General features: G+C 36.9%; 1 protein-coding gene across 7 annotated transcripts in view; it reads right to left on the reverse strand.

The window, feature by feature from the left end:
- PHTF2 (putative homeodomain transcription factor 2) overlaps positions 1 to 22,013 on the reverse strand; it is a 112,629-nt gene that overhangs the window by 28,701 nt on the left and 61,915 nt on the right. For all 7 annotated transcript variants that reach the window (XM_089917060.1, XM_022554435.3, XM_089917056.1 and 4 more), the window contains 6 exons: positions 20,259 to 20,328; positions 19,536 to 19,694; positions 15,483 to 15,648; positions 14,394 to 14,558; positions 3,904 to 4,090; positions 1,880 to 2,035 (listed from right to left, as the gene is read on the reverse strand). In XM_089917060.1, the coding sequence (XP_089773186.1) occupies positions 1,880 to 2,035; positions 3,904 to 4,090; positions 14,394 to 14,558; positions 15,483 to 15,648; positions 19,536 to 19,694; positions 20,259 to 20,328 (903 nt within the window). The remainder of the gene's footprint in view (positions 1 to 1,879; positions 2,036 to 3,903; positions 4,091 to 14,393; positions 14,559 to 15,482; positions 15,649 to 19,535; positions 19,695 to 20,258; positions 20,329 to 22,013) is intronic.

A 22,013-nucleotide genomic window follows, 5' to 3' on the forward strand; every position in this document is an offset into this window, starting at 1 on the left:
GTGGGGGTAGGGTTTGGGGGTTGAGGGGTAAGAGGGAGGAGGGTTAGGTGAAAGTCCAACACACTGAATGGCAAGATCACTACCTCATCCCCAACCCCCTTGGTGCCAAACGCCATGACAGCGTGGTATAATATCTACCACCCCCATGCCACCAGAAGATTGGATGATTCTTCCTGAAAAAGTAAATGCCCCTAAAAAGTATATCTATAGATTCTGACATCTGGGAGGCTTACAACAAATGGCTGGGTCCCTGACCAGTACTCTTAAAGTGAGGCCCACCAGTCTTACCCCTGCACAAAGTGCTTCCCCAAATGATTTCTTTGTGCCTCACCCTAAAAGAAAACAGTATCACCAGTAATTTGAAGAGTATAGTAATAAATACATATAGATGCAAAACAACACTACAAACCCTCTGTCTGAATTTTACTTATTCAAAGGAGGCTGTGTTTTTCTTTTTCAATAAAAAATAAGAACTTTGAAGGTGGTTTGACTTGAGAGTAAAAAAATTTGGAACTGAAATACTGCTTTTTAAATATTTTCTAGTCTAAAGTTCCTCACTTCACAGATGAAGAATTTGAAGACCAGATTTTATTTTTAAGTAATCTTTTATATCATTTTTAAAAAGATTTAAAACAACCAATGCCTACTAGCTAATTATCAGCCTTACTTGGAATCTGGAAGATTTTAAGAAACATTTATTTTTTAAAAGTTAAGATTAGTAGAATAATGTTCTGCCCTTCAAGAATCTCAATATTTCAAAATATAGCTGCAAACCAAGAAAAGTAAAGATTAGGGGAGAGAAAAGTACCTCTAAAGCCAAGTAATTTATTCTATAGAAGAGTGGAGACCTCCTTCTATAGGAGGTCCTGAATTCTTTCCAGGACCAACAGACTTCTACCTGTGCATGGAATAAGACTTTGAATTTCACAAGCATGGTTAACTGGCTTAGGAACACTAAACGGTACATCAGATAATGCGGATGAAGAGGCAATGAGTAGACATACTGGCATTAGTGTCTTTCTAATGGCAGCCACTGAGAGAAGAAACAGCTGTAGTCACGTAGAAAGATTGACTAGAGATAAAACCACAAAGAAGAGTGTACAAAGAACAAGTAACTCTTCTAATCTTAAAACTCTTAAGCTATCCATATTCCAGCACAGCGTAATATTAGATTTTTCGCAAGTTTGACCCTAAATCATCAAGAAAAAATATATATATTCTAATACAGTACAAAAAGAGTAGAAGGTAATGTTTATCAAAAAGTGAAGTAAAAAGTAATTCATGTGCCTTCAAGCAAGACAATGTATTGTCCTTAGAATAAAATGTGAAAATACAATTGAATGAAATTTTTTTTCTATTTAAATATTTCAAGAGATACAATAACTTCAAGAGATGTGATAAAGTTGGAAAAGGGTTTGGAGAAAAACAGACATTAACAAAGAAAAACAGAATCAAGAAGAAAAAGGAGCTGAATTTTATAGCCTGGGCGACTTAACTGGTGACAGTAACATGAAGGAAGTCACTTAGAATAATAACTTTGCTACAATCTAGAAGTTATAAAGCCTTTCAAATCGTGGAAAAGACTAACATAGGAGTTCACAGATTGTCTCTCCAGGATCTTCTTTAAAAGGAAGCAACAAACTCAATGTATGAGTCTTCAGAGACAATGCACAAAATGAATACAAGTGTGTGGCTATCATGTGTGAAATACATTAATCCAAAACTGCTCCTCTGTAAGTCCAGATCATATAACAGTAAGATATTGAGATTGATGGGAAATATCTGCTATTTCAATAATCTTAAATTTGTTGAAAAAAGTTGTAAATTAAAAACATACAAAATAGATATATATGTACAGATGCAAGGCCAAAGTATATACCTCATTAGTGTAATGTTTCTTATAATGGTGTGACTTTCTATTCCGAAGAATGCTCTCAGAAGTCCTGTCTGCATGACGGCGCAATGGGTATCCTGTTTCTGGACCTTCTTCACTGGAGACTTCGTCAGAGACATTTGTTACTGTCCTTTGGGTATCCTAGGTTAGGAGTATAAAAAGAGTTGTTGGTAATTTCTGACTAACCTTGCAGCTTTAAAACTGCAAAATTTTAAATTATACATACATATACACATATACCTTCAAATACCTCTAAAGATCTCAGAGTAATTGATTAGTACTACCTGATTTTCTAAAAAATGTCTTAAATCAGTGACTAAAGTAACTCAATAGTCATTTGTCAAATATTGTTCTATGACATTTCTGTTCACAAAAGGATCTGAAATGTCTAACAAAATTGAGAACGTAAAATAGTATAAAAGCAGAACAGAGACCCTTTAAAGGAAGCTTGAGAGACCTAAAATGAATTACATTATTCTCACAAACCAACATTATTCTCACAAACCAAAAATGCTATCAATCTTAAGACCAGCACTGATTTAATAATGGGTTAAGAGGCAATGAGGAGGTGACTGGTAGCTGAATGAAATACATATGAGGCAGACAACACCATGTAAATATTGATTTTTTAGAGATAACCAGATTCCAGAAGTTCTGAAACTGAGAGACTCCAGAGCAGATATTTTACTGATACTTTCATGTTCCTCTTATATGACTTTAGTAGGTAATACATACCTGGAAATGTGTTTGAAAACTGCATGACTAAAAACTTAATTTATTTGTTGACTGATGCTAGTGATGTGAGGCTCACATTACCAGAGAGTTAAATGCCTCAAAAATCTAAAATCAGAGTAAGGGACTCTGATTCATTGCTGCCCCATGCTATTTATTATATAGCTACAGGTACTGAAAATACATGTACTGTCAAGCAATAACACATACTTCACTCAAAATAGAGAATCCTCTTTTCTTCCTTTACTTTCCTCAACACACATGTTCATGCTTACGTTCCTAAATGTAACAAAGGTAACATCTTTTAATTTGACCATATATATATATATATTTTTTTACTGTAACAGCTTTTAAAGAATAAATTATTTGGGCTTCCCTGGTGGCTCAGTGGTTAAGAATCCGCCTGCCATCGCAGGGGACACGAGTCTGATCCCTGGCCCGGGAAGATCCCGCATGCCACGGAACAGCTAAGCCCATGCACCACAACTACTGAGCCTGCGCTCTAGAGCCCGTGCTCTGCAACAAGAGAAACCTCAATGAGAAGCCCGCCCCCCGCAAAGAAGAGTAGCCCCTGCTTGCCTCAACTAGAGAAAGCCCATGCGCAGCAACAAATACCCAACACAGCCAAAAATTAAAAACAAATAAATAAATAAATAAATTAAATTAAAAAAGAATAGATTATTTAACCAAAAATCTTCAGGTAAACAAACAGAAAGAAGATATTACATTAAGCTTTGTTACAATAAACCCAGGGTTTCCTCTGGAAAAGTAAACAAACAATTGTTATCCTTAGCAAATATTTCCTCAGTAAGACTTTTCTTCAAATTAAAAACAAAACAAATGTGCTGACACCAAAGGTAACAAAGGTAGGAAAAACAAGGTAATATTTTCTTAAAGAGAACATTAATGGAAAACCAGGGTCCTAGTTCAGTGTCTAGAATAATTTAGATGTTCCATTTGAAATAAATTCTTACACACACACAGAAATGGGGAAATAAAAAGTAACGTTTAACAAATATCAACTATAAATTATAAAGTGCTTTAACATTTCAGAAAAACTGGAGCCATCAATCAATTCAGAAGGTGCCAAGTTATACTGGAAATCAGGTTTACTCACACTGCTTTATCGGATTTTCAGCTTCATCAGTGTGATTTGTAAAGGCTCAGAGAATACATTCTGGAGAAAATACATATACTCAAGGGCAACTACTATGTCTAAGTCACTTCCCATTAACTAACATAAAATCACACAAATTACTTTTAAAAATCACACTTACTTTGCTGGGAATGTTCCTCAGTGCTCCTGTGTTCCAGGTTGCCTCTTCTGCTCGAAGAGTTTCACACTGAGGTTCATGGCTTTGTACTCCATCTTCGCTGCTTTTAACAGTCTTTTTCCCATCAAGGGATACATAGCCATTGTCAGTCTCAGTTGATTTATCAATTGAATTCTTTGCTTTCTTTGATCTAAAAAGGAAAATATGTGAAGCATGTTATGTGGACTTAGCTTATTCTGGATAGGTTACCAGCAGAAATTATGATCTGTTAATAATTAAATCTGGTAGTTATTTCTCAGCATTTTAATCACTACCTTATTTTTACAATAAATAATTCAGAAATATAATATCTATCATAAAAAATATACATGTAAATCAATGTATATTGATGTATATACAGCTTATTTTATAACTTTTAAGGTCTTACAAATAGCAATTCTAAGAGACATGCCCTAACTTACCAAACAATTATTGGTCAAAATCACCTGGTCTGGACTTCCCTGGTGGCACAGTGGTTAAGAATCCGCCTGCCAATGCAGGGCACACGGCTTCGAGCCCAGGTCCGGGAAGATCCCACATGCCGTGGAGCAACTAAGCCCATGCGCCACAACTACCGAGCCTGCGCTCTAGAGCCCGCGAACCACAACTATTGAGCCCACGTGCCACAACTACTGAAACCCGCGCACCTAGAGCCCGTGCTCTGCAACAAGAGAAGCCACTGCAATGAGAAGCCCGTGCACCACAACGAAGAGTAGCCTCCGCTCACCGCAACTAGAGAAAGCCCGCGCGCAGCAACGAAGACCCAACGCAGCCAAAATAAATAAATAAATAAACTTATTAAAAAAATGATTTAAAAAAATCACCTGGTCTTTGAGCAAAATCTAGGATCAAAATTTTAGCGATTTTATTATGGTTAATAATATATTTTTAAGGTCTTATTTTTTAAAGAACTACCTCAGTTATTATTAAGTTGCAATTAGTGGTTTAACTTAGTTTTTTTTTTTTTTTTAATATTTATCTATTTTTGACAGTGCTGGGTCTTCGTTTCTGTGCGAGGGCTTTCTCTAGTTGCGGCAAGCGGGGGCCGCTCTTCATCGTGGTGCGCGGGCCTCTCACTATCGCGGCCTCTCTTGTTGTGGAGCACAGGCTCCAGACACGCAGGCTCAGTAGTTGTGGCTCATGGGCCCAGTTGCTCCGCGGCATGTGGGATCTTCCCAGACCAGGGCTCGAACCCGTGTCCCCTGCATCGGCAGGCAGATTCTCAATCACTGCGCCACCAGGGAAGCCCTTAACTTAGTTTTAATACTCTCCTTTACCCAAATACTTTACCATTAGTATGGATACATAAATATTCTGATAAATTCATTTTAATATACAATGGAGACACAGGACCTTTTGTAACACAAAGCAGATGAAGAAAAGGAAAACTCTGTACAAGATTCTACATAATGGAAGAAGTAAAAACAAAGAACGCAAAGAAAAAGAAGTAACCTCTTTCACCCACTGAAATACTCTAGAAAAAATGTTAGTAACGTAGCTTACAAGTACCTAAAAGACTACAATTGAGGTTCTTCATTTATAGGTATTAAGTTTTTCTCAATACAAAAAATATAACATGGAAAATAATAAACCATTTGATTAATAGGCAAGTGCTTGAAGAGTCCTCTTCAGAGACTACGGTGGGTGAAAGAATGGCTATCCAAAAGAAATATTAGTAGAAACATAATGTAAATCCCACATAAAATTAAAATGTGCTCAATGCAGATTAAGTCTGTCATAAAACATTACTAAAAAGCAATTGTATTTAATTATACTTAAATAAATTCCCTTGAATTTTCTCCAAAGTATCAGTTTTGCAAGACAGGAAAAATAAAACTAGTATATTGCCTTCAGGCAGCTCAAAAAACAAAAGGACTTTCAAATGGGGAAAAAATGTTATCTTTAACACTACAGTTACTCAGTTCTATTGGAATCTATCAGAACTGTGCAGGACCTTAGAATTCATCTATGCTAAATATTCATTTTGGAAACAAGGAATCAGAAATATAAAGAGGTCTAAGTGACTTATTTAAGGTCACAAAGCCAGTTAGAGGCAAAGCTGCCATTAGAACACAGACCTTCTGACTATGAGGTTAATTATATTCTCCACACTACCTCCAAATGCCCACTCTCCGGGAAACTGCCTGTTAGGATTTCTTCTTAACACACTCATGAAAGCCAAGAAAATTTCTGTCTCATACAAACAGGCCCCTTTCCTTCCTGACCTTCTCCTGCAAGACTACTAAAGGGGACAGACAGGCCATACCTCCCATATGCTCTACAGAGCTCTGATGCTTTCTGGTTCTGAAGAACACACCTCAGCAGAGCTGCAAGACTCAAAAGTCTAATCTTCTGACCCTTTTCTTTCTATATTACCCTAAGAGGCATGGAGAGACTAAGGGAATGAGCCATAGAACAAAGATCATTTAAGAGTGGCAGAGGGAGGGAGGAAAATGAATTACAATAGAGAGGAGAAAGGGCAAAAGAGAAAATAAAAGGTGCAGAGAAAACCTGTGACCTTCTCTGCCTAGAGAAGAAAGAGATAGAAATACCAGTTATTAACTGTTCCCTTTACCTCTCCCTTGAATATTGTGGAAAACGTAGATGTGGAAAAACACCAAGGGAAGTGAAGTTACTTGATATCTTAAAAATGTGAGAAACTCAAAGACAGTGAAAGTGTGTGCTGGAAAGGTATTTATGAAGCTTCATGGAAACTGTACTGGGCTGGAAAGGGAGGGGGAAGGTGGTGAATAAGGTAAAGGAAGACTGAAAAGTTGATAGAACAGAACCATTAATCAGCCAGGATATGCAAGAAGAGAAATTTATTTGGGAAGAAAGACAGAATGTTGGACCTGAAGTGCCTGGGAACATCTTGAGAAAGATCAGTAAGCAGTTGATAACACAGGCCTAGAAACCAATGGTCAAAGCAAAAAAAAAGTAGCTGTAAACTTGCAGAGTGAACCAGAACCCTAGAGGGCCAAAAGATACAGGCTTAGTGAAAAGGGCTTTGAATCAGTAATAACGGCTGCTTTAAGAATTTTTCTAAGGGGAATGTATTCTTTCCTTACCAGGACAGAGTAAAGACTATGCTAAGCCAGGGGCAAGAGTACTAGTAGCACTCGCTCCATTTACCTTTCGGCTATCTCCTACTTCCTCCCTACTTCCTCTCTTCCTTATCTCTGCCTCCTTCCAATCTTCTCTGGGTTGTTTCTCTCTCCCAATATCTCCTCGAAGTACAAGTAACACTATCAGAAGATATGAACAGCAAGTTACTAAGCTACAGTAGCTATCTGATGCTTCTCTTCTGCTAAGTGCAGATAACTTACAAACCAAGCTGAAATAACAAAGAAAACACTAAATGTAAGTACCAACCTCAGAGTTTACAAAGCAGCTCAAAATACAAATCGAGGCAGCTTGGCAGTGGCTGGTGATAACAGCACTTGCAAAAGCATTGTTGGAATGGAACAGCAGGAACAGCCCAGCAACAGCCAGTAATGGTAACTCATATGAAGGCAATTTTAGGGCAGGGGGCCAGGTACAGCCCAGAGGGGATGGGAGATGGGCTACATACAGAGGATTAATTGAATAATTATATTGAGGACAATAGGAACCAGACTTTTCAGTGGTAGAGAAGGAAGATATAAAGAGGAGCAAAGATAAAATGAACTCTGTGATATTGTATCTGAATTGGAACTACCACTGCAAATTCATGGTTTATATCTAAAGAAATAAATATAAATGTAAAAGGACACACACACACACACAAACACACACACTTTCTAGCTCTGTCCACTGAGAAGGCCCCAGGGTAGCAACACCACAATAGCAATGAGCGTATCCAGCATTCAGATCTTGGTTTCTATACACCACTCTCCTTGAAGAAGTGATTTATTCCAGGCCTGAGGCAGTGGAAGTACAAGTTGAAGCTGGAAACATTTTGTTGTGCCAGAAAGTAAGGAAGGGTTCAGAGAATGATAAGGACATGACAAAAAGACAAAGAAACTGCTCAAAGGGGCTCCCCTGGCCAAATTGAAGCCAATCTAATAACAAAATAAATAATGACAGCAACAAATTGAAAAAAATAGAAATCCATAAGTAAATAATTAAGGGAAAGCTCTTCCATAAAGTAGAATGCCAAGTAATAAATGTAGAAGGAACAATAGAGTTAGAAAAATTACCATCATTTGGCAACCACCATAATAATAATTCAAGCAAGAATCATCAATGGATACTAAAACCAGAAGGTGAAGGTGGGATGAGAAATAGGTTATTTTTATAGTTAATGCAGCTCCACATAGGACATTTGTTGATTATAAAGGAAAAAATAAATAAATTTATAATGGAAAAATACAGCAGACACTATCTTAATCAAGTGATTCATATAAATATCACTAGTAAGGGAACAAATCTACATAGTTTGCCACCTAACAGGATGCAATGATATTGCTGCCAAAAATGCATAACTGGGTTTAATTATGAAGAAATATCACACTACCAACTCAGTGATATGCTGCTAAATGTTGAACAACCAGCTATCCAGGGGTAAAAAGCTCTTATTTACAGTGATCCCTTATTCCCATGGTGTAAATAATCCTACCACGGCCAATTTCAAATACCAACTGACAACGCTGAAGACAGCGTTGGGAAGAGATATACATATTCAGCTCTCAAAAGTCACTTGGAGCTAGATCCAGAAAACCACGTGCACAAAGCCAAATTAATAGACATTCTACAAAGTGACTGCCCTGTATCTTCAAAACTGTGAAAAACATGAAACTTGAGGAAAGACTGAAGTCTGTCCCACAATGAAGGAGACAAGACATGACCCCTGGATGTGGCACATGATCCCAGATTGATCCTTTTGCTGTAAAGGATATAAATAGGGACAATTAACAGAATTGAACTGGATCTCTGGGGGAAAGATATATGGGAGTTCTTTGCACTGTTCTCTCAACATTTCTGTAAGTTTGAAATTGTTTCAAAATAAAATTATGTATTTTTAAAGGTACAAACTGATTACTTTAGATCTGAGCATCAGGGACATGCTGACAGGAGAAAATGTAGGAGGGCTAAGTTCCAATAAAGCAGGTTAGAGAGGGTCAAAAATTGTGACTGTTCCAAGCAAGGTTTAGTTTTACCACTGATTGCTATATCATTCATATTGTCATTAATTGCTGAAAGTAAGAACTTCACAGAATTATATTAATTTCTCAAAGGGAACATAGTTTACCAAGACTCATATGTTTAAGTAATTCTTCCCATTCCCTTACAAAAGGGGGTAAAATTATTAGGGAAAGGCAGTGGGAGTGAGAGATTTATATTTTAAATATATATATTGTGAAATTCTACTTAGAGTATATTTTTTAAAGGGAAGTTACTTCTATTTAAGTGAACTGAAAAATATGTAAAAAAAATAAACTGAAGTGAGCTAAATATTTTGATTTTTTTCCTTTCTTTTTTTGGGGGTAGGGGACCATTTAATAGAATTTCCTCCTTCTCAGGGGAGAATTTAGTGGGGGTTTTTTTTGTAATTGCATTTTTTTTTGTAATTGTATTTTTTTTTTTTTTTTACAGCATAGTGGTTCAATATTAACAGCACTTTGATTTTAAAATAAACACATGATTCTAAATCATCATTCCCTATCAAAAACAAAAGCAGGATAGAAAGAAGCTGGTTAGGAATTACTGTCCTACAATATAGAAAGAAATGGTACTTTTTAGTATTATCCACAGAAAGTTCTTACCTTTTGATAGCTACACTTTATGCATATAACACACTCACTTAATAAAATCAGAGTTAACAATAGTTTCTTAGACCAACCCAAACACTATGAGTCACAGGCACCTGGGCCGTGAGGTTAGTAGTATGTTGAAAATGGAGACATACAAGTCTACTATGATTTTATGTATTCCATGACAGAAACAGTATTTCCTGCATTTGGATTTTTTTAAAATTGAAGTAGAGTTGATATACAATATTATATTAGTTTCAGGTGTACAACATGGTGGTTCAGCATTTATATACTGCTGCACTGGATTCTGAACAAAAAGCATTTGCAAAGATACAATGTGCAATTTCACTGCCATGGTCATGGCTTATAGTTTTATAACTAGCTAATAACTAATTAACACTTGAATCTTTGGATGGCATGACCTGTGTAAAATTTTCTTTAAAGTATTATGCTTGACATTCAAGAAGGGTAGCTCTATGTCAAAAATACTCTTAGGAGGACATGACTTTACATGTAGTATAATTACCCTAGTTCCTTTGTGAGATACAGTGAGAGACAATTTGATTCTTTCCTTAAAAAATGCAAATAAATGTACAATCTACACCATAAGTAAATTATAAAACTGAATTTTTTCACATAAAAACTTTAGCCAAGGGCTTCCCTGGTGGCCAAGGGCTTCCCTGGTGGCGCAGTGGTTGAGAGTCCGCCTGCCGATGCAGGGGACACGGGTTTGTGCCCCGGTCTGGGAAGATTCCACATGCCGCGGAGTGGCTGGGCCCGTGAGCCATGGCCACTGAGCCTGCGCGTCCAGAGCCTGTGCTCCGCAACGGGAGAGGCCACAACAGTGAGAGGCCCGCGTACCGCAAAAAAAAAAAAAAATCCAAAAACCTTTAGCCAAAAAGTTAACACAACTTTTAAAAACTTACTAGCTTATAAAATATCAATTGTAGGGCTTCCCTGGTGGCGCAGCGGTTGAGAGTCCGCCTGCCGATGCAAGGGACACGGGTTCGTGCCCCGGTACGGGAAGATCACACATGCCGTGAAGCTGCTAGGCCCGTGAGCCATGGCCGCTGAGCCTGCGCGTCCGGAGCCTGTGCTCCACAACGGGAGAAGCCACAACAGTGAGAGGCCCGCGTACGGCAAAAAAAATAAAAAAATATAAATATAAATATATATATATATATATATATATATATATATCAAATGTATTGTGTCAAACATGAAAACCACTGTGTTTCTATATTAAAAAACCTAGTCAGGTAATCAAGAACACTCATGATACTCTGTCCTGCCATGGCAAAAACGTTGGAAGTATTTGTTGGTGCTCTCAAAAATATTCAGAGGTATACAAATTGAGCCAACTGAAGATCATCCTTTCAGTATTAAAGGACATTAGAGTTGCTAGGGGGAAGTTAACAGTAGCAGATAACTCTTGTTCTAGAATATAGTATGAAATTTCTGGCCTTGCTCTCATTTGCACAAGGTTAGGAATCAAGGAGGAGAGGAGGTTAGAGAAACAAAATGCATAAAATCTCAGATATAAGAAAATGACACAGGGGCCTACATATAACCATCACTGCTATCTGGAGCTATGCATACACCTTGATTACATGCTAATATAGCCCTTCAAAGACTTTTGGGACCCTGTGTTTCTCTAAGTATCCTCTGCCACACATAAGTTTGAGAGGTGTGTGCCAAATTGGGTTTATTTATAGTACCTGTAATCTTTTTAGGACCAGTCCAACTCTAAAATACAGTGACTCTAGCAAATTTAGTAAGTTATCTAGTTGTGGCCTTAAAAATCTGGGATATACTGGCATTTACACGGTCTTCATCCTTGTCTGTGGAAGACATCCAATAGACCTTCACCCAGTCTATAGCTTAAATGACTGAACTTTTTAAACTACAGTCAGTGAAAACCAAATTTTAATCCCTGTATCAAAAATTTCTGGTGGAACTGCATACCATTTTAACTTATATTATGCAGTATACTCCATTCTGTGAAGAACATCAATTTATTGAATCTAATTTTCACTTTAGTGTTAAAAAGAGCAAATATGGAAGCTAAACAGAACAGAAATCTTCAAGGTAGGTCAGTCACACATAGGAATTAACAAGTAACCTGGTTTTATTTTGATATCTGTCTCTAATTCACCAAGTCAATTTACATAAGTTACTATTTCTACTCAAAAAAGAGCATAATTTCTACTGACTTTGTTTTAATGATACTATGATCGTCAAATGAATCTTAAAGGACATGAAAGAGTACTTAGGATCCATTTGAATTTTGAAATAGGTATTATGCTGAAGAGATGTAAAATCTACTCTTTTAAATATTTATTTATTTTTGGCTGTGTTGGGTCTTCGTTGCTGTGCATGGGCTTTCTCTAGTTGCACGAGCAAGGGGTACTCTTCATTGTGGTGCGTGGGCTTCTCATTGCGGTGGCTTCTCTTGTTGCAGAGCACTGGCTCTAGGTGCGTGGGCTTCAGTAGTTGTGTCTCGCGGGCTCTAGAGTGCAGGCTCAGGGGTTGTGGTGCATGGGCTTAGTTGCTCCATGGCATGTGGGATCTTCCCGGACCAGACGTGAACCTCTGTCCCCTGCATTGGCAGGCGGATTCTTAACCACCAGGAAAGCCCCACAATCTAGAGGTAATTCTTCCTATTTAATCTTTCTAGTAGCAACTATAATTATGCTAATTTAAGACAATTAACTGATATTAAAGGGCTAAATCCTTAGGAAATAGGGTTGATTTCTACATCTTTTCTAATCGATACTTTGTTTGCCTTAGTTTTCTCAGGTTTGTAGAATTCTTTTACAATAATTCCCAATTTTTTTCAAATAAGAAATACTATGCCTTATTTTACAAAGCATAGTTTTATCTTGAGAATGAAATGAACTTAGAGATGATAATAAGTAGGGCCTTTCCGACATATAAATACAGGATGTTAAAAATAGTAGTTTTCATTCTAACATCTAGAAGACCATCAAGTCACCAAATACAAAGCTTAGATATTTGTGTGGTTATGCATTTATTTTCTCATCAGTTATACTAATTCAGATACCTTAATGGAAGCATCCAGCTTTTCAACTTGTTATCACTAGAAACAATTTTAAGCCTCAGTTGATATTTCAGTTTAAGCCCTTTCTGATTTATCAAAGCCTGAAACACCAAGACATCATCAAGATTCCAGAACTCAGTTTAGAACTTCTAAAACTAACATTTTTAAGATCTTTTTGTACCCAATATTTAAAACAGTCTCATTCATATGCTGGCAAACTAGGTCGCAAATGAGACAGCTGAAAATACTGCATCTTTAAAAACATTTAGATTATAGTTGTCATGATTAAAGGGAATAAATCCAAAGGGATTTAGCCATTATAATATCAATTACTAGTAGTCAAGGTCATGCTACAGCCCCAAGAGGAAAATTAAAGTCTGAAACTCATTTGACTAGAGAAACATGGTAGAATTCTAAAGGCACCAACCTGTTAATTTAGGAGGATTCTGAATACTACATAATAATACAACACCAGTTTCAGACAATGAAAACAACTAAATGATCCCCCCAAAGCAAAACATATCCACTATGCTATTTATAATTGCTTAACAGAAAGTTTTCAGAAATGTTTAAGAAATTGACTCTGCAGTGATAAAACTATCATATCTTTACTGTCAGAAAGTAGAGCTATTTACATACATTAAAAAAAAAGACTAACAAAGAGACAGAGAGAGAGACAGAATCCAACCCAAGTTAAAAACAAAACAAAACAGGGATTTCCCTGGCCGCCCAGTAGTTAAGACTCTGTGCTTCCAATGCAGGGGGTGCAGGTACGACCTCTGGTTGGGGAACGAAGATTCCACATGCCAGCGCTGTGTGGCCAAAAAAACCCCCACAAAAAGCAAAAAACAAAACCAAACCTGTATCTTCTCTGGAAGAAGACTAAGTGGCTGAAAAAGTCAGAGAATCAACTTAATGCCACATTACTGCAAACTATCAATATTAAAATTTGGGAAAATTTCCCCCCAAATTACAATCAATAAGAATATGCCACGATACAACTGCTTAAAATTGTATAATGCATGATAAACTTTATCATAAGAGCACAATCACAAACTGATAAAACAATGATATTAGTAGAGAAGTTAACAAAAGTGACCGTAAATAGTTACTTGCAGTATCCCTTTTCTTGATTTATTAACTTAGCAACTTTCATCAGTTTTGGTAAATTTTTATTATGGTACAAACTAAACAAAAAACCCAAAGTACAAAAACAAAATTTCATATTATAGTATATATTTTATTCTTTCAAATAACAATATCTATGTTTTATTTTAGATAATTGAGGCTAAAAAAAGTCATATAACTCACATGCCATATTAATAAAGCCAATTTTACCTATAGTGCCGATAAAAAATACCCAATTTAATAGAAATAAAATAGTGCTTGAGAAATCACAAAAGAAACTAAAACCAAAAAATCCTAACTGAATATACTTTGATGGTATATATTCATTCTCATATAGATGTATTTACATATATATCAAAGTAAATTTTTATGGTCTCTATTTTTTCATTACCTATAGCATTATAACTTATCAAAATAAAATCCATAATAGGGCTGTCATATTTAAAGTCATTAGTACTCATTACCTGAGACTGGAGTGCCAGAAAAGGGATAGTGCATTTCTATGCCATATGAAGTCTTGAATAAATACAAACCCTGATAAAAAGAAAGCAGCATGCCAGAGATCTCTGAAGACAGCGCCAACGCTGTAAGCGGTGCTTGTACCGTGGCTCTGAACTGCTCCCTCCTGTGTGTTATCTGTGGTACTAGAACCATCTCCTTCCCTATGTACTTCCAAATGGGCTGCTTTTCTTAATTTCCTTCATTAGAAGAGATTAAGAGTGGAAGGTAGCTTTAAAATTTTAACAACCACTTTCTCGGTAGTACATTTAAAAATTTGCCAAACATAAACACAGGAACTTTAATACATAGTAAAATTCAGATTGCTGGATAAAAGTTATGCCAAATATTAAGTATATATTCAAGACCAATTTCTATAAATGTTAAGGTATTGTTCCTTGCTCATACTGACAGGTCAGTGGACAGGTTGTAAGGACACCATTGGACAGATATTTACAAAAGCATTCCTTCCCTATTTGAATGCCACCTACTGGCAGATGAAGAAAAAATTTAAATTGGAGAGAATTGTAATCTGTGTGATCAGCAGTGCTATTTATCTAATGAGGTATTATTTTTTATCAAAATAAAGAGGGCTTAAATCTCAATATCCCAAAACTGCAAATATCACAATCTCTTAGGAACAATATTCAAAAGAGGAATTGCTCCCAAAGACCCTTAAAACAGAACTCCATTGTGCTTAGCGGCCAGTAAGACTTGCTATGCTTACTTAGTCAAAGGGCAATATTAAACAGCTTCAAATGACATTTAATAAATGGAATTTAGCTGAAAAATTTCCCTGACTTTTGTTTTTGCCAAAGTACAAGACTTTGTAAACAGTGGGAATTATTAGCAATGCCAGCTAATGTGTATTCCCTACATTGATATTAAGTGCCTCAGCAATGAGCTTCAAGAAAGAAAACAAAAACAAAAACAAAAACAGGTATGGGGTCTCAAAATGACTCTGAAGCAAATAACAGAAACTAAATCATTCAGTAGCTTATTCTGAAGCTCACTGCTTTATTTTAAAAAGCAACTTTACAAGATAACACTTTATTCAAGTCAAGAACAAGCCTGGATCCAAATTACAAAAATCTACAAAAAGATCACTTTTAAACAGACAGTACCTTCTCCTTTTACCTCCTGTACTTAGCGGAGGTTTAGGTGTTCTCGTTGAAACAATCTGGCAGTGCACAGTTCCCAGGAGCAGCATCAGCCATATCGGCCCAATCACTTCCGTCAGAGGTATGCTATGTGGGCTAGAAGCGGAACAGAATAGTACTATTGCGGCAACTATAAAAAGGGAAAGAAAATACATTTAATTATAGATCTGACAGTCACTTCCTCAAAACTTTAAAAATTGCTCTAACATTGTTCTTTGCCAGATAATTTTTCTAAATTTAAATAAGTCTAGAAGTTACTCCAGACAAGCTCTTTCAGACTATTTTGTTTGCCCCTGGCTAACCATGCCATTCAGAAATAAATTCTCAGAACAGGGTAACAGCCAACATGATCTCTAAAGTACACAACTTAATACTTCAATGAAAACTAGATACATAAATCTAAAGACATTCTTGGTAAGATCACAGACACCCTCCTCAGTTTAGAGGAAACGGGGGGCATATAAAGAAATAATTAAAACACCTGTAATGGACTGAATTGTGCCTCCCACCTCCATTCCAAATGTTGAAGTCCTGACCCCCAATGTGATTATCTTAGCAGATAGGGCCTATATGATGTAATAAAAGTTGAATGAAATCATAAGGGTAGGGCCTTAATCCAAAAGGACCAGTGTCCCTATAAGAGAAAGAGATACCAGAAATCTCTCCCAGCTCATGCACAGAAGAAAGGCTATGTGAGGATATGGCAAGAAGGTGGCCGTCTACAAGTCAGGAAAAGAAACCTCCAACAGACACCAATCCTGACAGCACCTTGATCTTGGACCTCCAGAACTGTGAGAAAATAAATTTCTGTTGTTTAAGTCCCCCAGTCTGTAGTATTTTGTTATAGTAGCCTGAGTAGACTAAAAAAGTATGATAGGAAAGATATGTAATTAAACTGGAGGTTTATGAAGGAATTCTGATGACTAACTCTCAGAGCTAATGTAACTCTGAGAGAATAAGTAGTTGACCAAGTACGTAAAAGGAAAAAAGGGCTACCCAGGCAAAGAGAGTTACCCCAAAAGCATATAGGTTACAAAAAAAAAGGCATAGAATGTTTAAGAAAGAGTAAAGAGCTAATTTAGTCTGGTTAAAATTGGGGAGAAATTCAATAAGAGACTGACTGAAAACTTGGCTTTTTATCTTGAAGGCAATGATAATTAGGAAAATTTAGAACTTAAGAGGCTGGTTTGGATTTGTAATTCAGGACAGAAGGTAAAAGACATAAGGGCATGACAGAAGCCAGAAGTAGGGATGGAGCTGAGAATACATAGTTGAGATACTTAAAAGGCATGTGACTGAAGTGAAAAACTGTAAGTAATTATATAAACCCAGTCTGACTGCAAATGATTCTTCTACTCTTCAGGAGATGAAGGTGGGATAGAGAATGAGGACATAACTCAGAGCACTATACCCTACTCAACATGCAAGGAGGTGGAAGCACAGGGGTTTCTAAAGGCACTAGCAGACTGCTGAGGGTCATTAGGGTCATATCACAGCTTTGTCACTGGCTACGTAACTTGGAACAGGTTAAGTCACTTTTTACTTTTAATATTTATTTATTTAGGCTGCACCTGGTCTTAGTTGTGGTACACGGGATCTTTGCTGCGGCATGTAGGATCTTTAGTTGCGGCATGCGGGATTTTTAGTTGCAGCACCCAGGCTCTTTTTTTTGTCATTGTTGTTATGGCATGCAGGCTCTTAGTTGCAGCATGCGGCATCTAGTTCCCTGACCAGGGTTCGAACCCGGGCCCCCTGCATTGGGAGTGCAGAGTCTTAACCATTGGACAACCAGGGAAGTCCCCAGGTCACTTTTTAAACTAAGCTTTGCTAGGAGAGTGTTCAGTGTTCAATCCTTATACACACTAATAATGTTAAACTTCGGTTTGGAACTGAAAATACCTCTTTTTCATGCCTGATCTAAGCTGTGTTCCCTAACCGTAACCCTATTTAATTTAGGCAAGCCAGTAAGTGAATTTCAGCCACAGTATGTGAACTACTTACACTGCAAACTTGTTTGCCTTCAAATACTAGAAAGCAACAGTATCAAAAAAAGCACAATGAACAGTGGTTACAATGAATGGTATTGATTAATTATCACTCTCATAAGCAATTGCAATTTCTGACCACTTTAGAACAAAGTGTTCTCCTCTAGGTAAACTAGATAGCCTTAGAAGATAACTACAAGTTCACTCCCTCTTATGTATATAAGATATACCCTGGCTTAAAAAAAACAACTTTACCTAAATAGAAGTCTTTCATTTTTATTGTATTTTCTTTTACTTAAAAGATATTATCTTTTACTTAGCGTTTGTTGATAAAACATTTAAATAATCATTCAGGATTATGATTGTGTTTTTTTAAAAAAAATAAAAGACATTAAAGAGACTGAAAGGGTACCACCAAACTAAAATCGTTGCTTTGTTAGAGCGATGGAATGTGAGCGGCCTCTTCTTTTAGGCTGCAAGCGCTCAGGAGCGCTGGGCATTTTGCGCTGCAGGCTGCTGTGATAGGAGGCAGAGTCCCAGAGGTGTGACGCATGTGGCTCGAGGTCCAACTGCCTGGGCTCGACCTGGGCTCTGCTACCCTTGGTGACTGTGTGGCTTTGGGCCCTTGGGTCCTTCAGGTCCTGTGTCTATAAGCTAGGCATAATAATAGTACCCATTCTTCACTGGGTTGTTGTGAGTATTAAGTGAGTGTCTGTGAAATGCACTTAGAACAGTACATGGCACGTAGAATTTCAATACAGAATGAGGACAGTCTCAGAATACAAAGGTTAAGAGGAAAAACAAAAACACTGCTGAGAAAGGAAAAATGAACTTCAAGGCTGCATAAAAAAAAGACTGGTGTGCAGTCAGAATGGCCATCATCAAAAAATCTACAAACAATAAATGCTGGAGAGGGTGTGCAGAAAAGGGAACCCTCTTGCACTGTTGGTGGGAATGTAAATTGATACAACCACTATGGAGAACAGTATGGAGGTTCCTTAAAAAACTAAAAATAGAACTACCATATGACCCAGCAATCCCACTACTGGGCATATATCCTGAGAACACCATAATTCAAAAAGAGTCATGTACCACAATGTTCACTGCAGCTTTATTTACAATTGCCAGGACATGGAAGCAACCTAAGTGTCCATCGACAGATGAATGGATAAAGAAGATGTGGCACATACATACAATGGAATATTACTCAGCCATAAAAAGAAACGAAATTGAGTTATTTGTAGTGAGATGGATGGACCTAGAGTCTGTCATACAGAGTGAAGTAAGTCCAAAAGAGAAAAACAAATACCGTATGCTAACACATATATATGGAATCCCAAAAAAAAAATAAAAGGTCATGAAGAACCTAGGGGCAGGATGGGAGTAAAGACACAGACCTACTAGAGAATGGACTTGAGGACACGGGGAGGGGGAAGGGGAAGCTGGGATGAAGTGAGAGAGTGGCATGGACATATATACACTACCAAATGTAAAACTGATAGCTGGTGGGAGGCAGCCACATAGCACAGGGAGATCAGCTCGGTGCTCTGTGACCACCTAGAGAGGTGGGATAGGGAGGGTGGGAGGGAAGGAGACGCAAGAGGGAGGAGATATGGGGATATACGTATATGTATAGCTGATTCACTTTGTTATACAGCAGAAACTAACACACCATTGTAAAGCAATTATACTCCAATAAAGATGTTTAAAAAAAAAAAAGACTGGTGTGTATGTATATGTTGGGCTGCATTTGGAAGAGACTGTAATTTTTAAAAATCCTCTCAATTTGTATTTTTCTTTAGCCATCCACAGATTCAAATTTTCATAAAGTTATTTTGGAAAACAACTGCTTTGTTTTCTCCAACATTTTAAATACCAAACTAGTTGTGTCTTATTAAATGAAATAGCACAATAAATGTTTATTTTCATACTCAGTAGTAGTTAGTGTATGTTAGAAATAAAAAAGCCTTAGTAATCCTAAGAACAAAATATGCTGAAAGTTAAAAGCAAAATGCATTTCTATCAATTATACCTTGAAGAAGATAAAGGACTAGAAGCCAGAAAAAGATGACTTTTGATGTTACTTGTAACCACCACCGGAAGAAAAAGGGAAAAAATACAACGCGAACAATTCCCTTTCTAGTCAGAGAAGTCCATGGACTTTCAGGTTTTGCCTTAGCAAATGCAGACCCTGAGAAAAGTAACAAAATGACAGAGAACATTTATTACTCTTTAATTTCCTTAAAGAAAAAATTTCAACATTTGAAGAATAAAACATGAAATTTTATTTTGTACTATGAGTGGGAAATGTCCAATTTTGGATAGGAGACACTTTTAAAAACATTATTCATGTATCATATTAACTCAGGTACTTTGAAAAAAAACCATTTTTAACTGAATAACAGCAATATTTCTCCCACATATTTTATAAATACAAGACAATGTTCAAATGTCAGTTCAGTTAGGAATTAAAATTACCACTTTAATTTTTATAACAAGCCTTATAGTTTGCCTGGCAAATATGAGCTGCTTTTCTTTTACACTTATTAGTTCTTGGAATGATTCTTAGTGGGAGAAAAGACTAGCCAGTGGTATTTAAATGCTTCCATCCTCTCTTTTTTTCATACTATTTCTGACTTCATTTAGACTCACACTGCTTCTATTTCTACAAACATATATATCTAACCCATTTTGAATTCTGTTTCTTCAAGGTCAATTTCTAACTTCATTAAACATTTGTTTATTCAAGACTCACCTCTTACAAGATCGACATCTATGAGATCTGGTTTCACATGTGCTGTTTTCTTTGGTTTATTCCTTAACCCCTGTAATATATTAAAAGTAGTACTGATAAGAGAGTAGATCTTTAAAGTCCTCATCACAAGGAAAGAAAAATTGTAACTATGTATGGGGACAATTATTTAAACTAGATTTACTGTGCGGATCATTTCTCAATGTATAAAATATCGGATTATTATGGTTTACACCTGAAACTAATATGTCAATTATAACTCAATAAAAATGTAGTATTGATATTCATTATATATACATATATTTTTAAAACCCAGAATCAACGCTTAAAAATTTCAATTAAAAAGGAAAACTTTAAGTAATATAATGGACAAAAACTAATACTTTATATATTTGTTACAAAGGGAACACAACTGTAGTATTATAATAAATTTTATTACCTTCCCAAAGGATAAATTTAGGCACATATGCAACATGTCAGGCCTATTTATTACTAAAAGCATAATTCTAAAACAAAGACTACTGCTACCAATCAATTTGGATTACAGCCTGAGATGGTCCAGGAGACTGTGGTGCCCCAGTTTTGCACAGGAAAGTGTTGAAGCTGGCTAGGAGAGCAGTGGCCCTCAAGGGCCCTTAAGGTGTGATGCTGGGGGCATTCCTGCAGAAAGCAGTGGATCACAGCGCTGAGAACAGACAGGGATGCAGACTTCTTAGCAGATGCCAGCATGTAGGGGTGAGACCCAGAGAGGATGATGCACATCTCATGGTTGCCACTATTTTCACATGCCAACCACTAACCAGACCACAATGCAACCTTATCACCTCATAACTTAGATGCCATGCCCAATAGGAGGAGGAGGGAGAAGACAGAAACCATGAATTGAATTAGTTTCAACTTGGAATTATTGAACACTAAGATTAAGTTTCTGCCATCAGTGTACAGAGTTAGAGTAGGGGTAGAGATCAAAATCAATGAAAAAACTAACAAAAAATAAATTACACTTTATTTATTTATTTAGCGATACGCGGGCCTCTCACTGTTGTGGCCTCTCCCGTTGCGGAGCACAGGATCCGGACGCGCAGGCTCAGTGGCCATGGCTCACGGGCCCAGCCGCTCTGCGGCATGTGGGATCTTCCCGGACCGGGGCACGAACCCGTGTCCCCTGCATCGGCAGGCGGACTCTCAACCACTGTGCCAGCAGGGAAGCCCTATATTACACTTTATAACTTAAGACCAGTATGTTAAGAATTGGAGGAGCTTAGGTTAAACTCCTTGGAATGCAAGTGCTGAGCGATGACACAGTGTTTCAATGATTTGCTTATTGTTCATTCAATCAACCAAGTAACCTGGTTGTTTAGTCCTAATCCAAGTAACAATGACCCCTTAAATTAAAAATTTGATCAAGTACTGCTTTTATCTAAAACAAAGAATAAGACAGCATTTGAGCTCAGAATTAACTGAGAATTAACTGAGATGTTTAAACCAAAAATGTACCCTGAAATCAAGATGCAATTGACCTCTGAACTCCTTCAAATAGTCTGTCCATGTGAAGTTGCAAACTACCCAGATATAAAAACAAAAGAGAAAGAAGGGTGAGGGTTGAAGACATAGCCATGATGATCTTATATACAGTCAATCCTCATATTCATAGATTCCATATTTGCAAATTCACCTATTCACTAAAATTTATTGGTCCCTAAAATCAATACTTGCTGTGATTTTGCAGTCATTTGTAGCTATGCATAGCGTAAGAGT

The sequence above is a fragment of the Delphinapterus leucas genome, chromosome 9, assembly GCF_059928025.1.
Source record: "Delphinapterus leucas isolate spDelLeu-1000000601 "Yukka" chromosome 9, BTC_Dleu_Yukka2, whole genome shotgun sequence".
Lineage (NCBI taxonomy): Eukaryota > Metazoa > Chordata > Mammalia > Artiodactyla > Monodontidae > Delphinapterus > Delphinapterus leucas.